The sequence below is a fragment of the Antedon bifida genome, chromosome 7 (genome assembly GCF_963402885.1).
Source record: "Antedon bifida chromosome 7, ecAntBifi1.1, whole genome shotgun sequence".
Classification (NCBI taxonomy): domain Eukaryota; kingdom Metazoa; phylum Echinodermata; class Crinoidea; order Comatulida; family Antedonidae; genus Antedon; species Antedon bifida.
Window position 1 is genome coordinate 2711555 of NC_136232.1, and position 18699 is coordinate 2730253.

Genomic DNA, 18699 nt, shown 5'->3' on the forward strand with positions numbered 1-18699 from the left:
TGGTCCAACAACTGATCATACTTTGGGAACTTCTAAAGGGCATTATATGTTCATTGAGACATCTTCTCCTAGAGTAACTGGTGATAGAGCAGTGTTATCAAGCCAAGTTTTCCTACCTATTCAGAGCCGTTGCATTAATTTCTGGTATCATATGTATGGCACTAGTGTTGGTAAATATCTACTACAACTTTTCTTTCTAGTTATGCTTCTATCTTCTAGGTTTCAATTGATTAAACATGCTGTACTTAATGACATAACCCCTAAAGCACATTGAGCACTTTTAGTGTGCTTTATAGATTATTTATATTATTATTAAAGCTAAATATAATATGTGTATTTCAATATATTCACCAGGAACTTTAAATTTGTACATTGTCAATCCGTACACAAATGTTAGAAGAAATATCTGGTCTATCAGTGGAGATAAAGGTGATCGTTGGTATCTTGGGTCAACTGATTTTTCAAACTTTGACAGCGATTATTTGGTAGGTATAATTATATTAATTGATACAAAGGCACTTTAGAATGGAGCAAAGTCTGCACCTCTCTTTTTGAAAGCTGAAAAGATGGCTTTTAGATTCTTTCTTTCTTATCTAACATCTAGGATTTGCTCATCTTTAACAAACCAAAATAGGAGAAGAATGCAAATGGTGTATGAGGATTATGTGTGGGATGTTTATTCAGCCCGCTATGGTGCATGGACTGTTCTGCTACGTTTATTGGGATACAAACAAATTAACCTTGGTAACAAGGTACTTAATGTGTATTATGCCATTTTTTTCAGGTGATGTTTGAGGCTATTAGAGGTTCTGATTACACTGGTGATATTGCTATTGATGATATTCAGTTTACTGCATACACATCATGTGCAGGTATTTCTTACAGAGAAGATTTTGTTTAGATTAAACACCTCTAAACCAAACATAAAAAATACATACTATACTCTGACATCACTGCTTGACATGATTTCAGATTGTGGTTAATGGCATCCCAGATTTCAATTAATTTTGGTGCACTGCCTAGCCTACTAATTAATAGTATTAATAAATCTCCAATATTTAATCTTCAGTCAAGATTCCTAAACCCAAATCAAAACAGTTACAGTACCAAAACCAATACAAATCTTGTTATTATCTTGCTATTTGAATAGCATAGCAACAAAGTATGACACGCGGTACCATTACATCACCTGTGTAAAACAGAAAAATATGTATTAAAACATACTAATATTATTTAAATTTAATCTTCTAGTAAATCCTGCAGATTCTGTTCCACCAACCACTAAACCCCCAACAGTGCAGACAACAGTATCTCCTCCAACCCAATCTCCTCCTGGCAATTATGATTGTGATTTTGAGTTGAATTTCTGCCTTTGGACGCAAGCTAATGATGATCAATTTGATTGGAGACGTGGCAGAGGTGTGACGACAAGTCCGGCAACAGGGCCGCTCACTGATCATACCTTAGAAACAAGTAAAAACATTGTTTTAATGAAATTTGTACATTATATACTAATATAATATATATATATATATATAATATATATAATATAATAATATATATAATAATATATATATATATATAATATATATAATAATATATATATATATAATATATATATATATATATATATATAAACAAATCAGGCAAAGAACATTAATGTTCTTTGCCTGATTTGTTTATATATATAAAAGTATCTCTTCGGAGATCCCGCCTCGTGAATAAAAATACTGTAAGATGAGGGCGTATCAATTTGATCTCTGGTGCGCGTGCGTACAACTGAGGACTAGTGCTGTTCCGCCGTACCACGCCGAGAATGTTAAAGAGTCGCTATCCAATCGAGTTCGAACAATACCATGAAAGCCCCAGTGGTCTAATGGTTAGGACATCTGCATATCAAGCAGGCGGTCCGAGTTCGAGTCTCGGTTGGGGCGACTTTTTCTCATTCTCACAGATTTCCTCATCTTTATCGTTTCAAATTATATATATATATATATATATACTAATACTTTGTCTGGTTGTATTACATGTTGTATGAAATATACATATACTCTGTATAAAAGGGCTTAAAATGTTGTAGCATTTCCGATGTACAAACTGTTATATGAATCTAGTTATATAATATTAGCACACTTATTATTAACGTTTAAAATATAATATACAAATTATTCTATTTTGCAAATCTAGATCTTGGATATTATGTGTACATTGAGGTGACTCCACAAAATGATCAGGATAAGGCTAGGTTAGAAGGACCACCCTTTTCGGGGGGAGAAAAATGCCTTCGATTCTGGTAAGTCTAAAATTGTATTTTTAAGTAGGCAATGAATTCATAGGTATCATAATTTGATGATTTAACATACATATATCTAATATAAATACAATGGAATTGCACAGAAAATGCTTAGAAAATACAGTGTTGAGTATTATAAAAACTACATTGTGGCTAGTATAAATATACTGTAGGGTTCCTCATCTTTTTATTGTAAACATTATTTTAACAACTTTTTTTCACCATAAGGCATCATATGTATGGACAACATATTGATTCACTAAATGTTTACATCAAGAATGGAGGAAATCTAGGTCAAGCCAGATGGACCAAGTCAGGTGGTCAAATTGATGATTGGTTTTATGGGGAGGTTTCCCTTCCGGTATCGTCATCCAACTACCAGGTACTGTGTCTGATAAAATGTATCTATATGTTAATAAACGGATAAATGGATAATCAGTTCAAACAGTGAAAATGAATATTAATTAACAAATTCTCATTTCTTTCCACAATATCTATATTATAAGAGAGAGAGTTTGTATGTTTGTTATATACAAATCATTTTCCTACTGTACACATCTATACACTGGGGTGGGTATATTTGCTAGTGGATAATAAGTACAATGTTAATGTGGATGAAACATACTATATACTGTACACAAATATGTACGATACAAAGACTTTTTTATGTGGAGAAGTCGGATAAGGAAAGCAACTTTAAGCATCTTTCAAGTACGCTGTCTGTAATCTGATCAAAACGTAGAGCAAGAAACCATATGATCAAATGAAGATCCTCTCATTAAAAAAGTTATGTGTATTCTGGTTCTTAAATGCCAATTTATTTAATATATCTTTGTACTTCCTTCAGGTTGTCTTTGAGGGCGTTGCCAATGGCAGAGATCGTGGAGACATTGCTCTTGATGACATCAGCTTCATAGAGGAACCCTGCAAGCTACCTACTGACTGGACAACTTGCGGCTTTGAGAGCAGTGACATCTGTGGTTTTGCTCAGGATGGTACGGATGACTTTGATTGGCACCATGTCAGTAAAGGCACAGACTCAATCGGCACTGGACCAGATTTTGATCATACATATGGCACTGCATTTGGTGAGATTTTTTACTTATGTTTTAAAATTCTACATTCTAGGAGAGAATGTCCAAAACTGTTTTACTGAAAACCAAGTGAATCTTGACTAATCGTCCTCCCAAAAATCATTTACACTGTATATCTGTGATCTACATGTGAGTTTTTTTGCTATATTTTACTTTGCTGGAACCATTAGACATTCTAAAAGCAATGTGTTATTTTTTTTCGTGACCAGAAATTTAAAAGTTGAAATATGGTACTTGTTACTGCAATATATATATATAACATGTTGGTGTATGTGTACTGTAATACAGTATAATTCGTATTTTTGTACAGGTATGTATGTATACATTGAAACTTCAAGCCCTAGACGACCGTCTGACAAATCGAGACTTGTCAGCACCCAACGCTCTAGAGCCACCGAGTGTTGGCAATTCTGGTTCCACATGTACGGCTCAAATGCAGGCACACTTAATGTGTATGTCAAAGACTCTTCCACGTTGGGCTTCCCTGTTTGGATGAGATCAGGTGATCAAGGAAACCAGTGGTTCATTGCTCAAGTGACTGTATCCCCATTAGCAGCATACCAGGTATATATTTATATATATATATATAAATTTAGGGTATAAAACATAATGCTTTCTGTGTAGGTGAATAGCTAATGCCTATCCTCATAGAGCTGATAGCCCATTATTATTGTCAAGAATTCAGTTGTTTTTCACATTTTTGTGATAAAATCAGTAATTGTCACATGTAGATACAAATATATGTAGTTCACCTAACTTTGGCCAATTCAATTCAAAAGACATTTATTTTCATCCAAAAGACAATAAGTAAAATTTACTTTGATGTGAGCCACATTTTATTTCAGCTTGTGTTTGAGGGTGTGGTAGGAGTTAGCTTTGACAGTGACATTGCTCTTGATGACCTGACCGTGACCCAAGGAGCCTGCCCTCAAGCAGGAGAATGTAACTTTGAAAATGGTTTTTGCACATGGACTAATCTAGCTCAGAACGATGATTTTGATTGGCTGATAGGACAGGGTAAAACACCAAGTGGATTCTCTGGACCATCTACAGATCACACTTTGGGAACCGATGCAGGTACAGTCTTTACTACTAAAGTACTGTATATATATCTTCTTACATAGCTTAGCACAATTAATTTTCTGGTATAGGAAAATAGTAGCAGTGTTGAGTGTTTATGGAATTTACTAATTCTTATTCTTCTAGGTACATATGTGTTTCTTGACTCTTCTGCAAACCAACAAAATGATGTCGGAGTACTTTACAGCATACAGTTTGATCCCACCAGCTCTTCAAGTCGCTGCATGAACTTTTGGTATCATATGTATGGATCTGGTGTTGCTTCCCTCTCTATCGGTCTTTATGTAGGCCCCGACCCGACAGCCATCACCAGAAGTCTGTGGATATTGTCAGGAGATCAAGGAAATCAGTGGCAATTTGGTGCCTTCTCATTTAAGAGCTCTGTTACTTATAAGGTAAAATCATGAATATTCTGTAATTAAACTTATTTAGCTTGGAAAATAAATTCATTACTAACTAAAAAATCCAACTCGGACTAGTACAATACAAAACTTTCTTTTAATGTTTTAGCAATTTAAAGATAAGGAAGTCATGAGGCCTAATCTACTAGACTTTTTATATATTTTAAAACAAATGTATAATTCATGTAACTTACACATGATCACATAATTACTTGTCTTGTTAGCCGTCCTCATTATTGAGTACATCAGGCCATCATTGACAAATTTCATATGCATTGCCTTTGTGTGAGAGAAAGACAAATTCATATATTTGTTCCATTTCTTTTTCTTCATTTTACTTATTCAATTATATCTCCAGCTTGCTATCACTGCAATACAAGGTACAGTAGGTGTAGGCGATATAGCCCTTGATGACATCACATTCTCATCAGGTGTGTGTAGCATTAGTCCATCAAATGCTATTGGTGCACCGGTAACTGCAGCCCCATCCTCTGCCTTAGCAGGACCAACTACACCGTATGGTAAGTTATTATAAAACGAATGTGTAAAAGCAAAGAATTGTTACCAGGCTCAGCAATGCCAGTAAATATGATATGAAATGTTAATTGGATAACGAACATTTCCTTGTGTGTTGCCAGCAATATTATTTTATTGGGTAAATGATGATCATTTAATTAATCTTGTTACTTATTCTTAGTACCATCTGCATGGGATTGTACATTTGACCAAGGGTTCTGCACATGGACACAAGCAACCGATGACCAGTTTGACTGGATGAGAGCAACTGGCCCAACTGGAACTGACCTTACAGGACCACATGGTGACCACACTAGTGGTAAGTGGGATTGATATGCATATTTGAAACGGGTTGTGATTGAAAAAAAGAAAAAAATTGTTTATATATAACAAACACTACATATACTGTACAGATACTGTCATTGCCATTGTTTTTTTAAAATTTTCTAATGATGCTAGAATTTCTATGATCTTATCATTTAATTCAAATATTGCAGAATGGTCACCCATAAAATAAACAGTCATTGTACTTTCTATTGAATTGTTGTATTTCACCTTTCAAATAAAGTTCACCTCCCTCCTTTATTTTCATAGGATCTGGATGGTATAGTTACATTGAAACCAGTAGTCCTCGCATGCCAAACGACGCAGCCAGACTAGAAAGTTCCATAATACTAGCAGATGATGGTCACTGTCTTCGATTCTGGTATCATATGTATGGCACGCATGTGAAGATATTGAATGTGTACACAAAGATAGGTGTCTCGCTTGGTGATGTTGTATGGGTTAGAGAAGGGACAAACCTTAATAAATGGATATATGCAGAAATTAATTTAAAACCATTAAGTGACTTCAGGGTAGGTTTCTGTTGAGTAGTTTATATACTCCTTTGTCTAAAGTAAAACACATTGTTTTGCTGCACAACAAAGACACAAAGTAATACAAATCATGTATGTAATGGAATGCTTAGGTTGATATCTCAGTAATTGTAAACAATATTGCTGTTGAGTTTTATAACATCTGGAGAATACAAGCAATTATGATGGTTACAGGAAGTAGTCTGCTATGTCACTGTATTTTTAGCATTGTTATGTTTGTTTGAACTAGATTGTATTTGAGGGTGTGCGTGGCACTGATAATCGTGGCGACATTGCTATTGATGATGTCACAGTCAAAGTTGGAATATGCCTACCACCACAAGGTAATGTTGGAATTTAACTTGTGACCTACACATCATAAATTTGTACAGAATTTTGTAAGCATTTGATAGCATAATAGGTGAACTTGTTACACATTATTACACATCATATGTGAAAAAAATGTTGATTTTTTTTGCTTTCAGGAGAATATTGTGACTTTGAGTTGGCAGGCCATGATTGTGGATTCACACAAGATACAGCAGATGATTTTAATTGGAGACAAATAGCAGGAACCAGCGGCACTTCAGGCACTGGCCCATCTGTAGATCATACATTAGGAACTAAATATGGTAATTAATTTAATATATAAGCAACATTGATAATTGTAGGTGGGGAAAGAAACGGAATGAGAAAATAGGAATAAAAAACATGGAGGTATTTATACCTCCATGGAATAAAGTAATTGGTAGGAAAACCTTTTCTTTCTTAAACAAATTGGTAAATGTTAATAATAGAATTTTCTTATGCTTAAGTTAAAAATATATTTAGGTTGGGTTTGACACAAAATTCCAAATGAAATATTTCATTTTTAAAAGGGGCTTACTGTTTTTTATATCTTAATCAGGTGGTTACTATTTCACTGATGCCTCCGCGCCACGTAAGGCTGGTGACAAAGCCCGTCTGATTAGCGAGACCCGACAAGCATCCACCGGCTCATGTGCAGAGTTCTACTACAACATGAATGGAATTGATATGGGAACACTGAATGTATATGTGCAACCTTCAGGCATCACTGGTCAGAAACAGTTGCTGTGGACATTAAGTGGTGACCAGGGTGATGTATGGCACACAGCACAGGTCACGGCTACCTACAGTTCGAACTTTCAGGTAAGCCTAGGTTAAGAATTCAATTTTAACTAGGGTGCGTTTTGCATATTTTCAGTGCTTATAAGACTAGATCATTATTTTCAGTGATTTATTGATCATTAATCATCAGGCTGTCTTCATCCATTGTTGGGTGAAGCCCTCCTCCAGCAATTTCCATTTTCTTCTGTCAAATGCCATTCTCGTCCAGGTTGCCACGTTTGTGTATTTGATGATCTCATCTATCCATCTTCTTCTTTTGTCTCCCTCTTCTTCTTTGACCATTTCTTGGTTACCATTCTGTGAACATCTTGGTCCATCTATTATCTTGAGTTCTTGCACCATTTCATTTCTTTCACCTTGAATGGTGACAGGGTTTATATCGATAACATTGATATTATTATATTTATTTTTTATTGATAATGTATCTTAAATTATTTTTTTTTATTTTAAAGATTGTTTGGGAAGGAGTGATTGGAACTGGCAGCAAAGGTGATATTGCAATTGATGATATCTCAGTCAGAGATGGTGCTTGTTCTCCACCTGGCGATTGTAACTTTGAGAATGGACTGTGTACTTGGATGAACACTGCTAATGGAGATGATTTTGATTGGCTGAGTGGTCAGGGCGTTGATGCTGGTAAACTTACAGGACCAATTGATGACCACACAAGAGGAGATGACCAAGGTACTTATAATACACACATTGGTTTAACTCTTTTTCACAAACATCAGATTAAAAAAATTATTTACAGAGGTTTTTGTGTTGGTCAGTGCCAAGGGTCTTCTTAGATGAATAGATGACTGTTATGTTGATGCCTCTTTAATGTTATTGTTATCCCACTTTTTCTTAATAACAAATTAGGTTACTACATGTTTATCGAGATGTCCAATCCCAGAATTCCTGGTGACAAGGCATGGCTTGTTAGTCAAAACCTACAATCTCCTGGAGTTTCTGGCAAATGTATGGAGTTTTGGTAAGTTCTATCAATTATAAATTATATATAATTTTCACCTAATAACAGTTAGGTCTAATTTTATTCTGTACACTTGAAAACAATTTATTGCAAAAAAGGTATAATTACATGTGATGTTTTGTCAAAGGAAAATATTTGTTACCATTAACATGTTCTTTTTCTGTATACAGGTTCCACTTGTATGGGTCCAACATGGGTACCCTTAGTGTGTATGTAGATGCTGGCTCTGGTAAAGTCTTGTTGTGGCAACTGTACTCTGATTTTGGAAATAGCTGGGTTTCTGCTCAGCTTCCAATAACAAGTTTGAATACATTTGTTGTAAGTAATGTAGACAGTTATTATATAACAATCAGTATTCTCTCATTTCAAAGTTAATAATGTTACCGCTGTCTGTAACAATGTACTTTTATTTTTTATCAATAAGAAAATCCTCATAGTTAAATACTGTATAGCTGACCTTCACAACACAACAATTTTCAAACCTAAAGATAAAAAAAAGGATAACATTTTTTTTCTAATTTGTTATAAAGTACTGTTGTACTACACAATAATTTCAAGATTTTATTTTGCTTTTCAGGTATATTTTGAAGCAGTTCGAGGTTCAAACCACCTGGGAGATATGGCGATTGATGACATCACATTTGCAACAGGATCATGTTCTGTTCAGCCACCTTCTGCTGACCCAAATGTTGGCCCAACAGCGCCACCTGTCACTGCAAGACCAACAACTGCACGACCAATTGTGACACTCACTACTCCAAGTAAGTAACCTTTACATAAGCATACACATTTGAATTCGTAAAACAATGAATACATTAACAACGACATCATTATGTCTTATTGCTTTGAATAGTTCCAACCCAATGGAACTGTAACTTTGAGTTTGATCTTTGCTCATGGAGCCAAGCAACTGACGATGAATTTGATTGGACAAGAGCACAAGGACCTACATCAACTACTAGCAGTGGACCAATCAATGACCACACAAAAGGAACAAGTAAGTTTCCATACTGATTACTGCAGGAATAAAGATTATGGAGTATTATGTTTATTATTAAGAGAATAATTTCATGAGTTCAAAGACTGCTGATATGTTCAACAAACAAAGCTGAGGTCAGGTAAAAAAACATGTATACTTATTACTTTTTATGTATTCTTTTAGGTGCTGGATATTACATGTACACAGAGGCATCCAGTCCACGCTTACCAGGAGACAAAGCTAGGTTCACGAGTGCTGACATTCCATCATCTCCAATCAAATGTGTTGATTTCTGGTTTCACATGTATGGCTCCAACATTGATTCTCTCAATTTGTATGTTCAGACTGGTGGTAACTTAGGCAGTGCTCAGTGGAGTAGGCAGGGTACTCGTTCCAACAGTTGGATTTATGGACAGTATGAATTAGTCTCAACATCAACTTCAAAGGTTGGAACTGTTATTTTTTTGTAAACCATAATTAAATCGCTTAAAATACATACAAATTCACAATATTACTTAAGCTACTCAAATAGAAGAAAGACATTTTCATGATATCCCAAAATTCTTGTCAAACGATTGGTTGCATATCTTTCCTGTAAATACAGTGGTTATTTATTGTAAAATTAACTGCTAATTTTTGTATTTCCAGATTGTGTTTGAGGGTATTATTGGCTCCAGCTACAATGGTGATATAGCGCTTGATGACATCAGAATATATGAAGGATCCTGTCCAGGTAAGATAGTTTGCAAAGTACTGTATATGTATGGTCTGATGCTATAAGCAAGAAGTTGTGGGTTTTAATCCCACCTGAGGGATGTACTATCATTTAGTCTATAACCAGTAGATACAGTAACAATGTGCGTTCCAACTCAAAAGATTTACTGCATTACTATTATTACTGGTTTGGTTCTTTTTTTTGTACTTGAATTGTAGTTTTAGTGTATAGATACATGTTATCCATAAGTGTACATGCATTACAACATATCTTGGCTTTAATCCACATTGTTCCTTCTCATAGGCTTCTTAACATGCGATTTTGAAGATGTAAATCTGTGTGGCTATGTCCAAGATCAAAACGATGTCTTTGATTGGACAAGAAAGACTGGGTCAACTGGTACTACAAACACTGGACCTCCTACAGATGTCACCTATGGTACAGGTTACGGTAAGGCATAGAAAGACGGCATTGTATTTAGGGCTTTTCATAGAGTTAAAAGATTGAAACACCATTTTATGAATTAACACCTTTTTAACTATAAAGATTGAGATTTCAGACAAGCGGTAGAACCCTTGTATTAAGAAACATATGTTGTATCTGTCGTATCTAAAAAAAATACTTTTTTCTCTTTTAGGTAACTACTTGTACATCGAAACATCCTCACCTCGAACGAAAGGTGATTTAGCCAGACTCATTTCAACAACTCACACCTTTGAATCAAACAAACCCTCCCAATGTTGGCATTTCTATTATCATATGTTTGGTGTAAACATGGGAACTCTTAATTTTGGATACAGAGTAAGTAATAACATGTGTATTCCAACAAAACCACCTAACTCATAGTCTACTTTTGTTTATTGTTTGTTTCTGGGTTACTTCTTCGGTACATGGTAGTTCTCCCAGAGTGGCCAGTGTACAGGAAAATGATCAGTAATCTACTCTTTTCAAATAGTACACCAAGATATATATCATTCACATGAACAGCGTATTAACACTGAACCAACTGCTTTACATCCCATCCAAAGGATTAAGCAAAGAGTAAAGTATCTTGCCTAAGGATACAAGAAATATGGCACGAAGGTCTTAACCCTTTGCCTCTTGCTTCCAATTTCATTACCATCATATTATAACACTCCCTAAGATGTCTTTATGTATGTCTTTACAGCACCCAGTATTCCTAGGTGGCCTCCCATCCAAACTTTTTTATTTAACATTTTTTATTTGTTTAGGTTAATGGTAACAATCAAGTATTATGGACTCGATCAGGTGATTATGGTGATCGCTGGATTCAAGGCGTAGTAGAGATTTCCAGTAGTCAGAACTATGAGATATTTTTAGAAGGAATCCGTGGTGATGGAATCAGAAGTGATATTTCTATTGATGAGATATCATATGTTGATGGAAAATGCCCTGGTGCAGGTAAAAATAATATCTAATTGTACTATAAGTTTCTTAATTTTCTATTTTTGTGAAACCTTTTGGATTCAAGACTTATCAAAAAAGAAAATGGAATAGTCTGGTTGTACCATATACAGTATAAGCTACTACTACTTCATGCCATGAAGGATAATTTAATTTAAAATACTGATTTTTTATAGGGGAATGTAACTTTGAAAATGGTTACTGCTTGTATTACAATTCTCTGGATGATGAATTTGATTGGTTGAGAGGTCAAGGGTCAACAACTAGTGCTTCTACCGGTCCTAACACTGACCACACTGTAGGGGATGGAACAGGTAAGACATGTCTATATTACTGTTCATAGAATTTGATTGCGTAACCCCCCTAAAATCTTCATCAATGACACTACGATAATTACTTTATTATTCTTTAGGCTACTACATGTTCATTGAGACATCTAGTCCTCAGGCAACTGGAGACGGTGCACGCTTAGTTAGTGAGATCTTTGATGCTACTTCTGGCAAGTGTGTTACCTTCTGGTATCATATGTTTGGTTTGGACATTGGCTATCTTAATATCTATGTTGCGGAGTACAACGGTACAAATGAGGTTAAATCATGGGCCTTATATGGACAGCAAAGTACAGATCAGGACTTATGGTTGAGCGGTCAGCTTGGTATTGTCTCACCATTCAAGTGGATTGTAAGTTGATTCCTTGTTATAAATAGCAGTAGTTATTATGCCCATTAATGTTGATACATTATGTTGATTTTATGTATATATACTTTGAGTGTTGGTGCGGCATGACGTAGCTTTAAGTCTTGGTGTCTTAAGTTCAATATTCAATAAAAGATTAAAACACCTACATTTTTCTGAAATGTTCTGTAGGTTATCTTTGAGGGCATCAAAGGCTCTGACTTCCGTGGTGACATCGCTATTGATGATATCGTTTTTCTTGACAACGATTGCCAAAGTAAGCTTTCAATCTTATATTAAATAAACATTGAACTTTAATTTCATTAAAACGTTGATGCCAATAGTTAAAAAATGTATATAAAATTTGTCTATCTTTCTCTATCAGTTCAACCAGCCATAGCAGATCCAGCTAATTCAATCAACTCTGACATCATTTGTGACTTTGAAATCAACTTTTGCGGTTGGAAGCAGGAAACAGCTAAAGATGACTTTGATTGGACAAGAACAAATATTGAAACACCATCTTTAGGTTCAGGTCCAGGATCAGATCACACCACAGGAAATGGTAAGAAATGTTGTATTTGCTTTGAAAACTTAGGTGTAAGAAGTAAGCTAAAGGAAAGGTTAACTTAGTAGAGTAATGTGATCTAAATGACCATATTGCAATTAGAGATTTTAGCTGTGACATGTTCATCAATAAAGTATTAGTACCTCATCTAACTATGAATGACTTACTTTTAAGGAATTTTCCCATAACTCAAAGTTTTCTGATTTTTTTCTCCTAGGCTACTACTTGTACACCGAAGCATCCAGTCGAACGAAAGGAGATACAGCCTGGATCCTCTCGTCTACCAGAGGTCCAACTCCTAATGATGGTAACTGCTTTAGCTTTTGGTACCACATGTATGGTGCCACCGTTGGAAGGCTTCAAGTATTTACTCAAAAGATACACGATCAAAGTTTATCAAAGAGATTTTTGAGGTTTGGAACACAGGGAAATGAGTGGTTATTTGGTCAATTTACTATTATTAGTGATGTTGACTTTTTGGTAAGCCAATGCTTAAGCTCTGTCTACACTATCAAACTTTATGTGACAAAAAATGTGATGTGCCCATATATGGAACTGATGATGTCATTCCACTACCATATTTGGGCATATCACTACAATATTAGGCACATCACATTTTTTTTGGTCAAACTAGTTTAATAGTGTAGACAGAGCTTTAGATATTTATTATTTGGATGAAATAACAAGTCTTCGACTTTTAAGAAGCCTTTTGAGAAGAACAAAAAGTTGCAGTATTGGTTTTGACCAAATCAAATATCATAAATACAAATTATTTTCCTATGAATATTAATTGATGAAAGCATGCTACCAATACCAATTTTTAGAACAAGAAAATTGTTTGCATTGACCTCTGATATTGTTAAGAAAGACATTATTTTATTTCTTCTGTCTATTTGTATTTATAAACATCCATTTGATGATCAATTATTATAAGCTACAGTTCATTGTAGTCTTTTAATCTCTTACTATCTCTTTATTTTGACATAGATTTTGGTCGAGGGTGTTATTGGTAGTAGCTTTGAGAGTGACTTGGCAGTGGATGACTTTAACTACACCTTGGGAGCTTGTCCACCAGCAAGTAAGATGCATGTCAATTCATATTACAATCTAAAGGCAAATTACTGAAAAATCTCGATCCCAATGGAGATACAAAATAAAATTAAAAAAAAGCTAAATCAAAACAATAAATTAAATAAAAGCCAGAAAAGTTTGCAATTTGGCCAACACTAGCCCTTCATCAGAAAGTGAGAGTACTTAGACAAGATTATAAGCAGGCTTAGAAGATCTATAAATCAAACAAGCGCTTGGGTAAAAGAATTAAAAAAAGGAGGGTGGAGAGAGTAAGAGTAGAAAACAATTTAGGAAAAAAACAACCCTTTTAAACACCTTTTCCATTATTTGTAATCCTCTGTTTTAGAAATATGTGATTTTGAACTGGACAGCTGTGGTTGGACACAAGATAAGACCGATGATTTCGATTGGACAAGAAAGAAGGGCACAACTGGAAGTGCTAACACGGGTCCAAGTTTTGATCACACACTTGGAACAAGTGCAGGTAACAATATTATATAAAGATTTTTTTCAGAAAACTTTCATATTAATCATTCTACCACACCAGCAGTGACACTTCTTCACATTAGAGGCATGACTAGTGTCCACTAACATTATTGTATTTTTCCAGAAGAATAATTATGGAACTTTCATTGAAAATATGTGACACTAAGTTTGCAAAGGAATGGATATATTATATTGATATTGTTCCTTTCAATTCCGAGAAGACAAAGATATAATAACAATAGTAGTTTTATAAATTAAAACATCCGATTTCCAAATTCCAATCTTTTCTACTTCCATACATTTATTGATATATTGATTGAAAAGGTTCATATTATTTTCATTATCCATTCATTTATTAAAAATCTACAGGATACTATTATTATACTGAGGTATCAAGCCCTATTACACAAGGGGACAAGGCTCGTCTAGTCAGCCCAACTTATTCACCCAGTTCTACTGGGGAATGCCTGCAATTTTGGTATCATATGTACGGCGATAGGATGGGAACGATTAACGTGTATGCTAGGCAGAACGGTAACCTTGGTACTGTCCTCTGGACACAGTCATTGGACCAGGGGGATGTTTGGAGATTTGGACAAGCAACAATGCCAAGTAATACTGGTTTTGAGGTTAGCCTTTATTTTGCTATTATAGCTATATTCCTTATCAGCAACAGTTGATTATCACAATAATCTACTTATCTAATCTTATTTAACCTTATTTAATCTAGTTGAATGTTACCAATCGATCATTTCCTCACAATGTAGTTTTAGCTTTTGCAGGTGGCTAAAATACTGTGGGAGACTAGACCTTCTTAGGGTAGATATTGGTGAAAATTATAAATGGAAGAAACTTGATGGCCCTGCATAGCAGCACAACTACATCCATGATGAAATATAATTTTTGTATTGATTTATGTATTTTAGGCTGTCTTTGAATCACTTCGTGGAAATGGAATTCGTGGAGATATGGCTATAGATGATATTTCAATGATAATGGGTGCCTGCCCTTCAGTTGGTAAGCCAAATATTTGTAGTTCTTATTAAAAAACAATTGTTTAAAGCTTTAAAGCATTATAAAGCTCTGTCTACACTATCAAACTTTATGTGACAAAAACAATCTGATGTGCCCATATATGGACACGATTATGTCATATCACTACCATATTTGGGCACATCACACTAGTTTGAGTGTAGACACAGATTTTTAATGAATGGTAAAGTTTTAAAAAGTAAATGCAGGTATGTATGCTTTTGTACAGTGTTCATTTAAATATTGTTTCTTTTGTGTCCAGGTTACTGTGACTTTGAGAGTGATAAATGTGGCTGGCAAAATGAAGTGAGTGATGATGATTTTGATTGGATGAGATCTGCTGGTGGGACACCAAGTTCATACACAGGTCCTTCTACTGATCATACTACGGCCACTGATCAAGGTAAGAACAGAAAAGCAATAGAATGTTAATTATTGAAACATAGATATTAAACAAAAAATGTCTTTGAAATTTCAAATAAATAATACTACTGTATTAAAAAAGCAATGCTCTCAGTTTTACCATCTTAATGGTATAAAACCATTTGTTTAGAAAAGTTGAAAATTAAAGAGGCTTATATGTATGTGAAGCTTGATATAAAGTCTTCAATATCAGCAGTGAAACTTCAGGTTTAACACTTGTATATCCCTGCTGATGTATTAGAATACCTTTTGTAGTCATTATCTTTGCTAGTTGCTATCTCATTATCATGTAATATTTGTTGTAGGTTTCTACCTGTTCATTGAGTCATCTGTTGGAGTAAAGGACAACAAGGCATGGCTTGTCAGTGCGCATCTACCACCCACTTCAGGGTCTTGCTTCTCCTTCTGGTATCACATGTATGGACAAGGTTAGCGTTTTTACTTTTGGTTTGCTTAGCTATTATATTTTTATTTCATACGCATCCAACAGCGAGTAACTCGCCAATTACAGGGTGGATAAACTATTTTATAATTTATCGCGCTTATAAACTAAGTCTCATTTGAGGCTTAGGGAGTGGAGTTGAAAGAGTCGTGAGTTACAATCCTGGCACTAGGTCAGGATTGAACCCAGGACCTTTGGATTGGAAGACAAGCATGGCAACCACCAAACATGGTGCCACTACTATTTGGAGTGTATACATGTAGCAATTCCAAGCTATTATTTCCATTTCTTAGGTGTTGGTGATTTGAATGTATACATGAAAGACTCCAAGACAGACCAGTACATTCCTAAACTGTCAAGAAGTGGAAACAAAGGCAATGTCTGGTATCAAGCAACCATTGGTCTGATCACAGCTGATGAGTACCAGATTATTATAGAAGGCAAACATGGTGGCAATTTCACAGCAGATATTGCTATTGATGATACAAACATCGCACAAGGTTCAGTCTGTACAGGTATGTTTACTTTAGTTGAGAGTCAGGTTAAACTCTCAGCTGTGACCTTATAGCTGCTAAAATGACATCTGTTCTTAGGCCCTATATTTTCTGACATATAAATACACAAGTTACACAGTATATTCATGTTTTTTTTATCGATGTGGTATTCTTTAACTATGCCTAACTACAAGATACACTACAAAACCTTTATTTCAATCTATAGACTTTTATTGGCATTTTCCATGTGTTTTTTGTTGGGGAAATTTTTTATTACCGTTTTATTTCTGTTTGATCAATTCTCTGTTTTTTAATATGGATTCTTGTGCCCAATATAAAGATAAGATAACAAAGAAGACGAAAACTACAGAACTATCCTGATTGAATCCAGAGACATCCACCAAACACACTTCTTGATTCTTCATCAATTCATGTTTGTCCATGTTTAACATATCTAATTTTTATCTGCATTTGACAGTTGATATTACAACACCTGCCACTGTACCAACAGCAATGCCAACACAGCCATCAGGACCAAATGATTGTAACTTTGAGAATGGTAACGTCTGTGCCTGGAGACAGGACGCCGCTGATGATTTCGACTGGACAGTTCAACAAGGACGAACAGGAAGTGACAACACAGGCCCGACTGCTGACCATACCAAAGGAAACAAGAATGGTAGGACTAATAATTTATATTTCACCTCCTGCCACGCTTCATTGCTTGTCAGATCTGAAAAGTCATTATTTGGCTGCAAAACATTGGCCTAAGATGACCTAGACTAAGTGGCTCTTTGACACGGGTGAAGACATTTATTAAAGGCAATGATTGTACACTGCATAGTCAGACCACGAGTGAAGAAATACTAGTACTTTCTCTTTTTTGGACATTTGTATGTCCAGATATCTGCTCGCAGCACTCACTAGCAATTTGCAATATCTAGTAATAATAATTTCAGCTGTACTGTCTTTTTGTAAGATCCCTAAATCACTGTATGGTATTATTCCCAAAAGCAAAATTGAACAATCCATGCACCATCTCTCTCAAGTATCACTATTGTCTTCACACTTCTTTCACTCATAGACTACCAACACCACTGTTAGTTTGATTGATGAGTATAAGTAGAATATACTGTGCTTATGAGCAATCATTGATTGGATATGGTGCATTATAAATTTATTATTATTCCTAGAATGTTATGACTGTTACTGTACGTTTTAATCTTCTTTCAGGTTACTATATTTATCTTGAGGCATCTGGAAAAACTGTGAATGAGAAGGCACGTCTTATTAGTGATGGTTTGACAGCCACTGCACGGTTCACCTGCTTACGTTTCTGGTACCACATGTATGGACGCCATATTGGAACTCTCAATGTATATGCAACTTCCAATGTGAACAAACTTGGTAAAAAATTCTATCTTTTCTATAAATTTAATTTGTTATTATTTATTGGAAAATGTGTACATTTTTTAGATATTTAGGGAACTAGTAATAAAACTCAGACATACATGAGATAAGAATATTTCCCCTAATTCCAAATTATTATTCCTGTGTGTCTAGAAAACTCAGATCTAGAAAACTCCCTGAACAAAATCTCTCTCAGATATATCTGTCTACATATATATAAAAGTTTCGTATTTTAATAAATGTGTTGTTTGTTTGCAGTATTCCCTTCCTGTATCCTTCCCTTCATGTTTGCTATTATCTTTACTTTTTTATAGGTCAAGTGCTATGGACACGCCAGGGTGAGCAGAACTATGACTGGACGTTTGGACAACTTCTTGTAAACGACACAGCAAATACCTTTTACATAGTCTTTGAAGGAGTACGAGGAGACGACTTCATGGGTGACATATCATTAGATGATCTTCAAGTGTCGGACGGAGAGTGCCCACCAAGGAGTAAGTATTTTATTTTGTCTAAAGAAAACATAAATACAGGAGAACCCTATTAAGGAAACACCTTTGTGATGCAACAAAGTGTCCCCTTAATATATTTTTCCTCATTCATTTCACAAGAAAGT

The 18699-nt window shown here is 35.0% G+C and overlaps 3 protein-coding genes across 3 annotated transcripts; all 3 read left to right on the forward strand.

The window, feature by feature from the left end:
- Positions 1–718: 718 nt before the first annotated feature.
- Positions 719–9855, forward strand: LOC144848346 (MAM and LDL-receptor class A domain-containing protein 1-like). The gene is made up of 20 exons (XM_078705065.1): positions 719–872; positions 1252–1473; positions 2188–2293; positions 2522–2675; positions 3141–3381; positions 3698–3951; positions 4233–4464; positions 4594–4862; positions 5227–5389; positions 5566–5703; positions 5979–6241; positions 6492–6585; positions 6727–6873; positions 7149–7411; positions 7843–8074; positions 8252–8363; positions 8534–8681; positions 8941–9124; positions 9217–9360; positions 9526–9855. The coding sequence occupies exons 1-20, from the start codon at positions 788–790 to the stop codon at positions 9810–9812; spliced, it is 3738 nt and encodes a 1245-aa protein (XP_078561191.1). The 5' UTR covers positions 719–787; the 3' UTR covers positions 9813–9855.
- A 342-nt stretch (positions 9856–10197) lies between these two features.
- LOC144848347 (MAM and LDL-receptor class A domain-containing protein 1-like) lies at positions 10198–12790 on the forward strand. Its single transcript, XM_078705066.1, has 8 exons — positions 10198–10243; positions 10361–10507; positions 10695–10858; positions 11290–11479; positions 11659–11796; positions 11895–12163; positions 12350–12434; positions 12543–12790. Exons 1-8 carry the CDS (start codon positions 10198–10200, stop codon positions 12788–12790), a joined length of 1287 nt encoding a protein of 428 aa, XP_078561192.1.
- Positions 12791–13764: 974 nt separating this feature from the next.
- LOC144848348 (MAM and LDL-receptor class A domain-containing protein 1-like) lies at positions 13765–18425 on the forward strand. The gene is made up of 10 exons (XM_078705067.1): positions 13765–13799; positions 14168–14280; positions 14652–14911; positions 15209–15299; positions 15577–15717; positions 16043–16165; positions 16473–16694; positions 17152–17352; positions 17907–18021; positions 18398–18425. Exons 1-10 carry the CDS (start codon positions 13765–13767, stop codon positions 18423–18425), a joined length of 1329 nt encoding a protein of 442 aa, XP_078561193.1.
- The last annotated feature ends 274 nt before the right edge of the window (positions 18426–18699 follow it).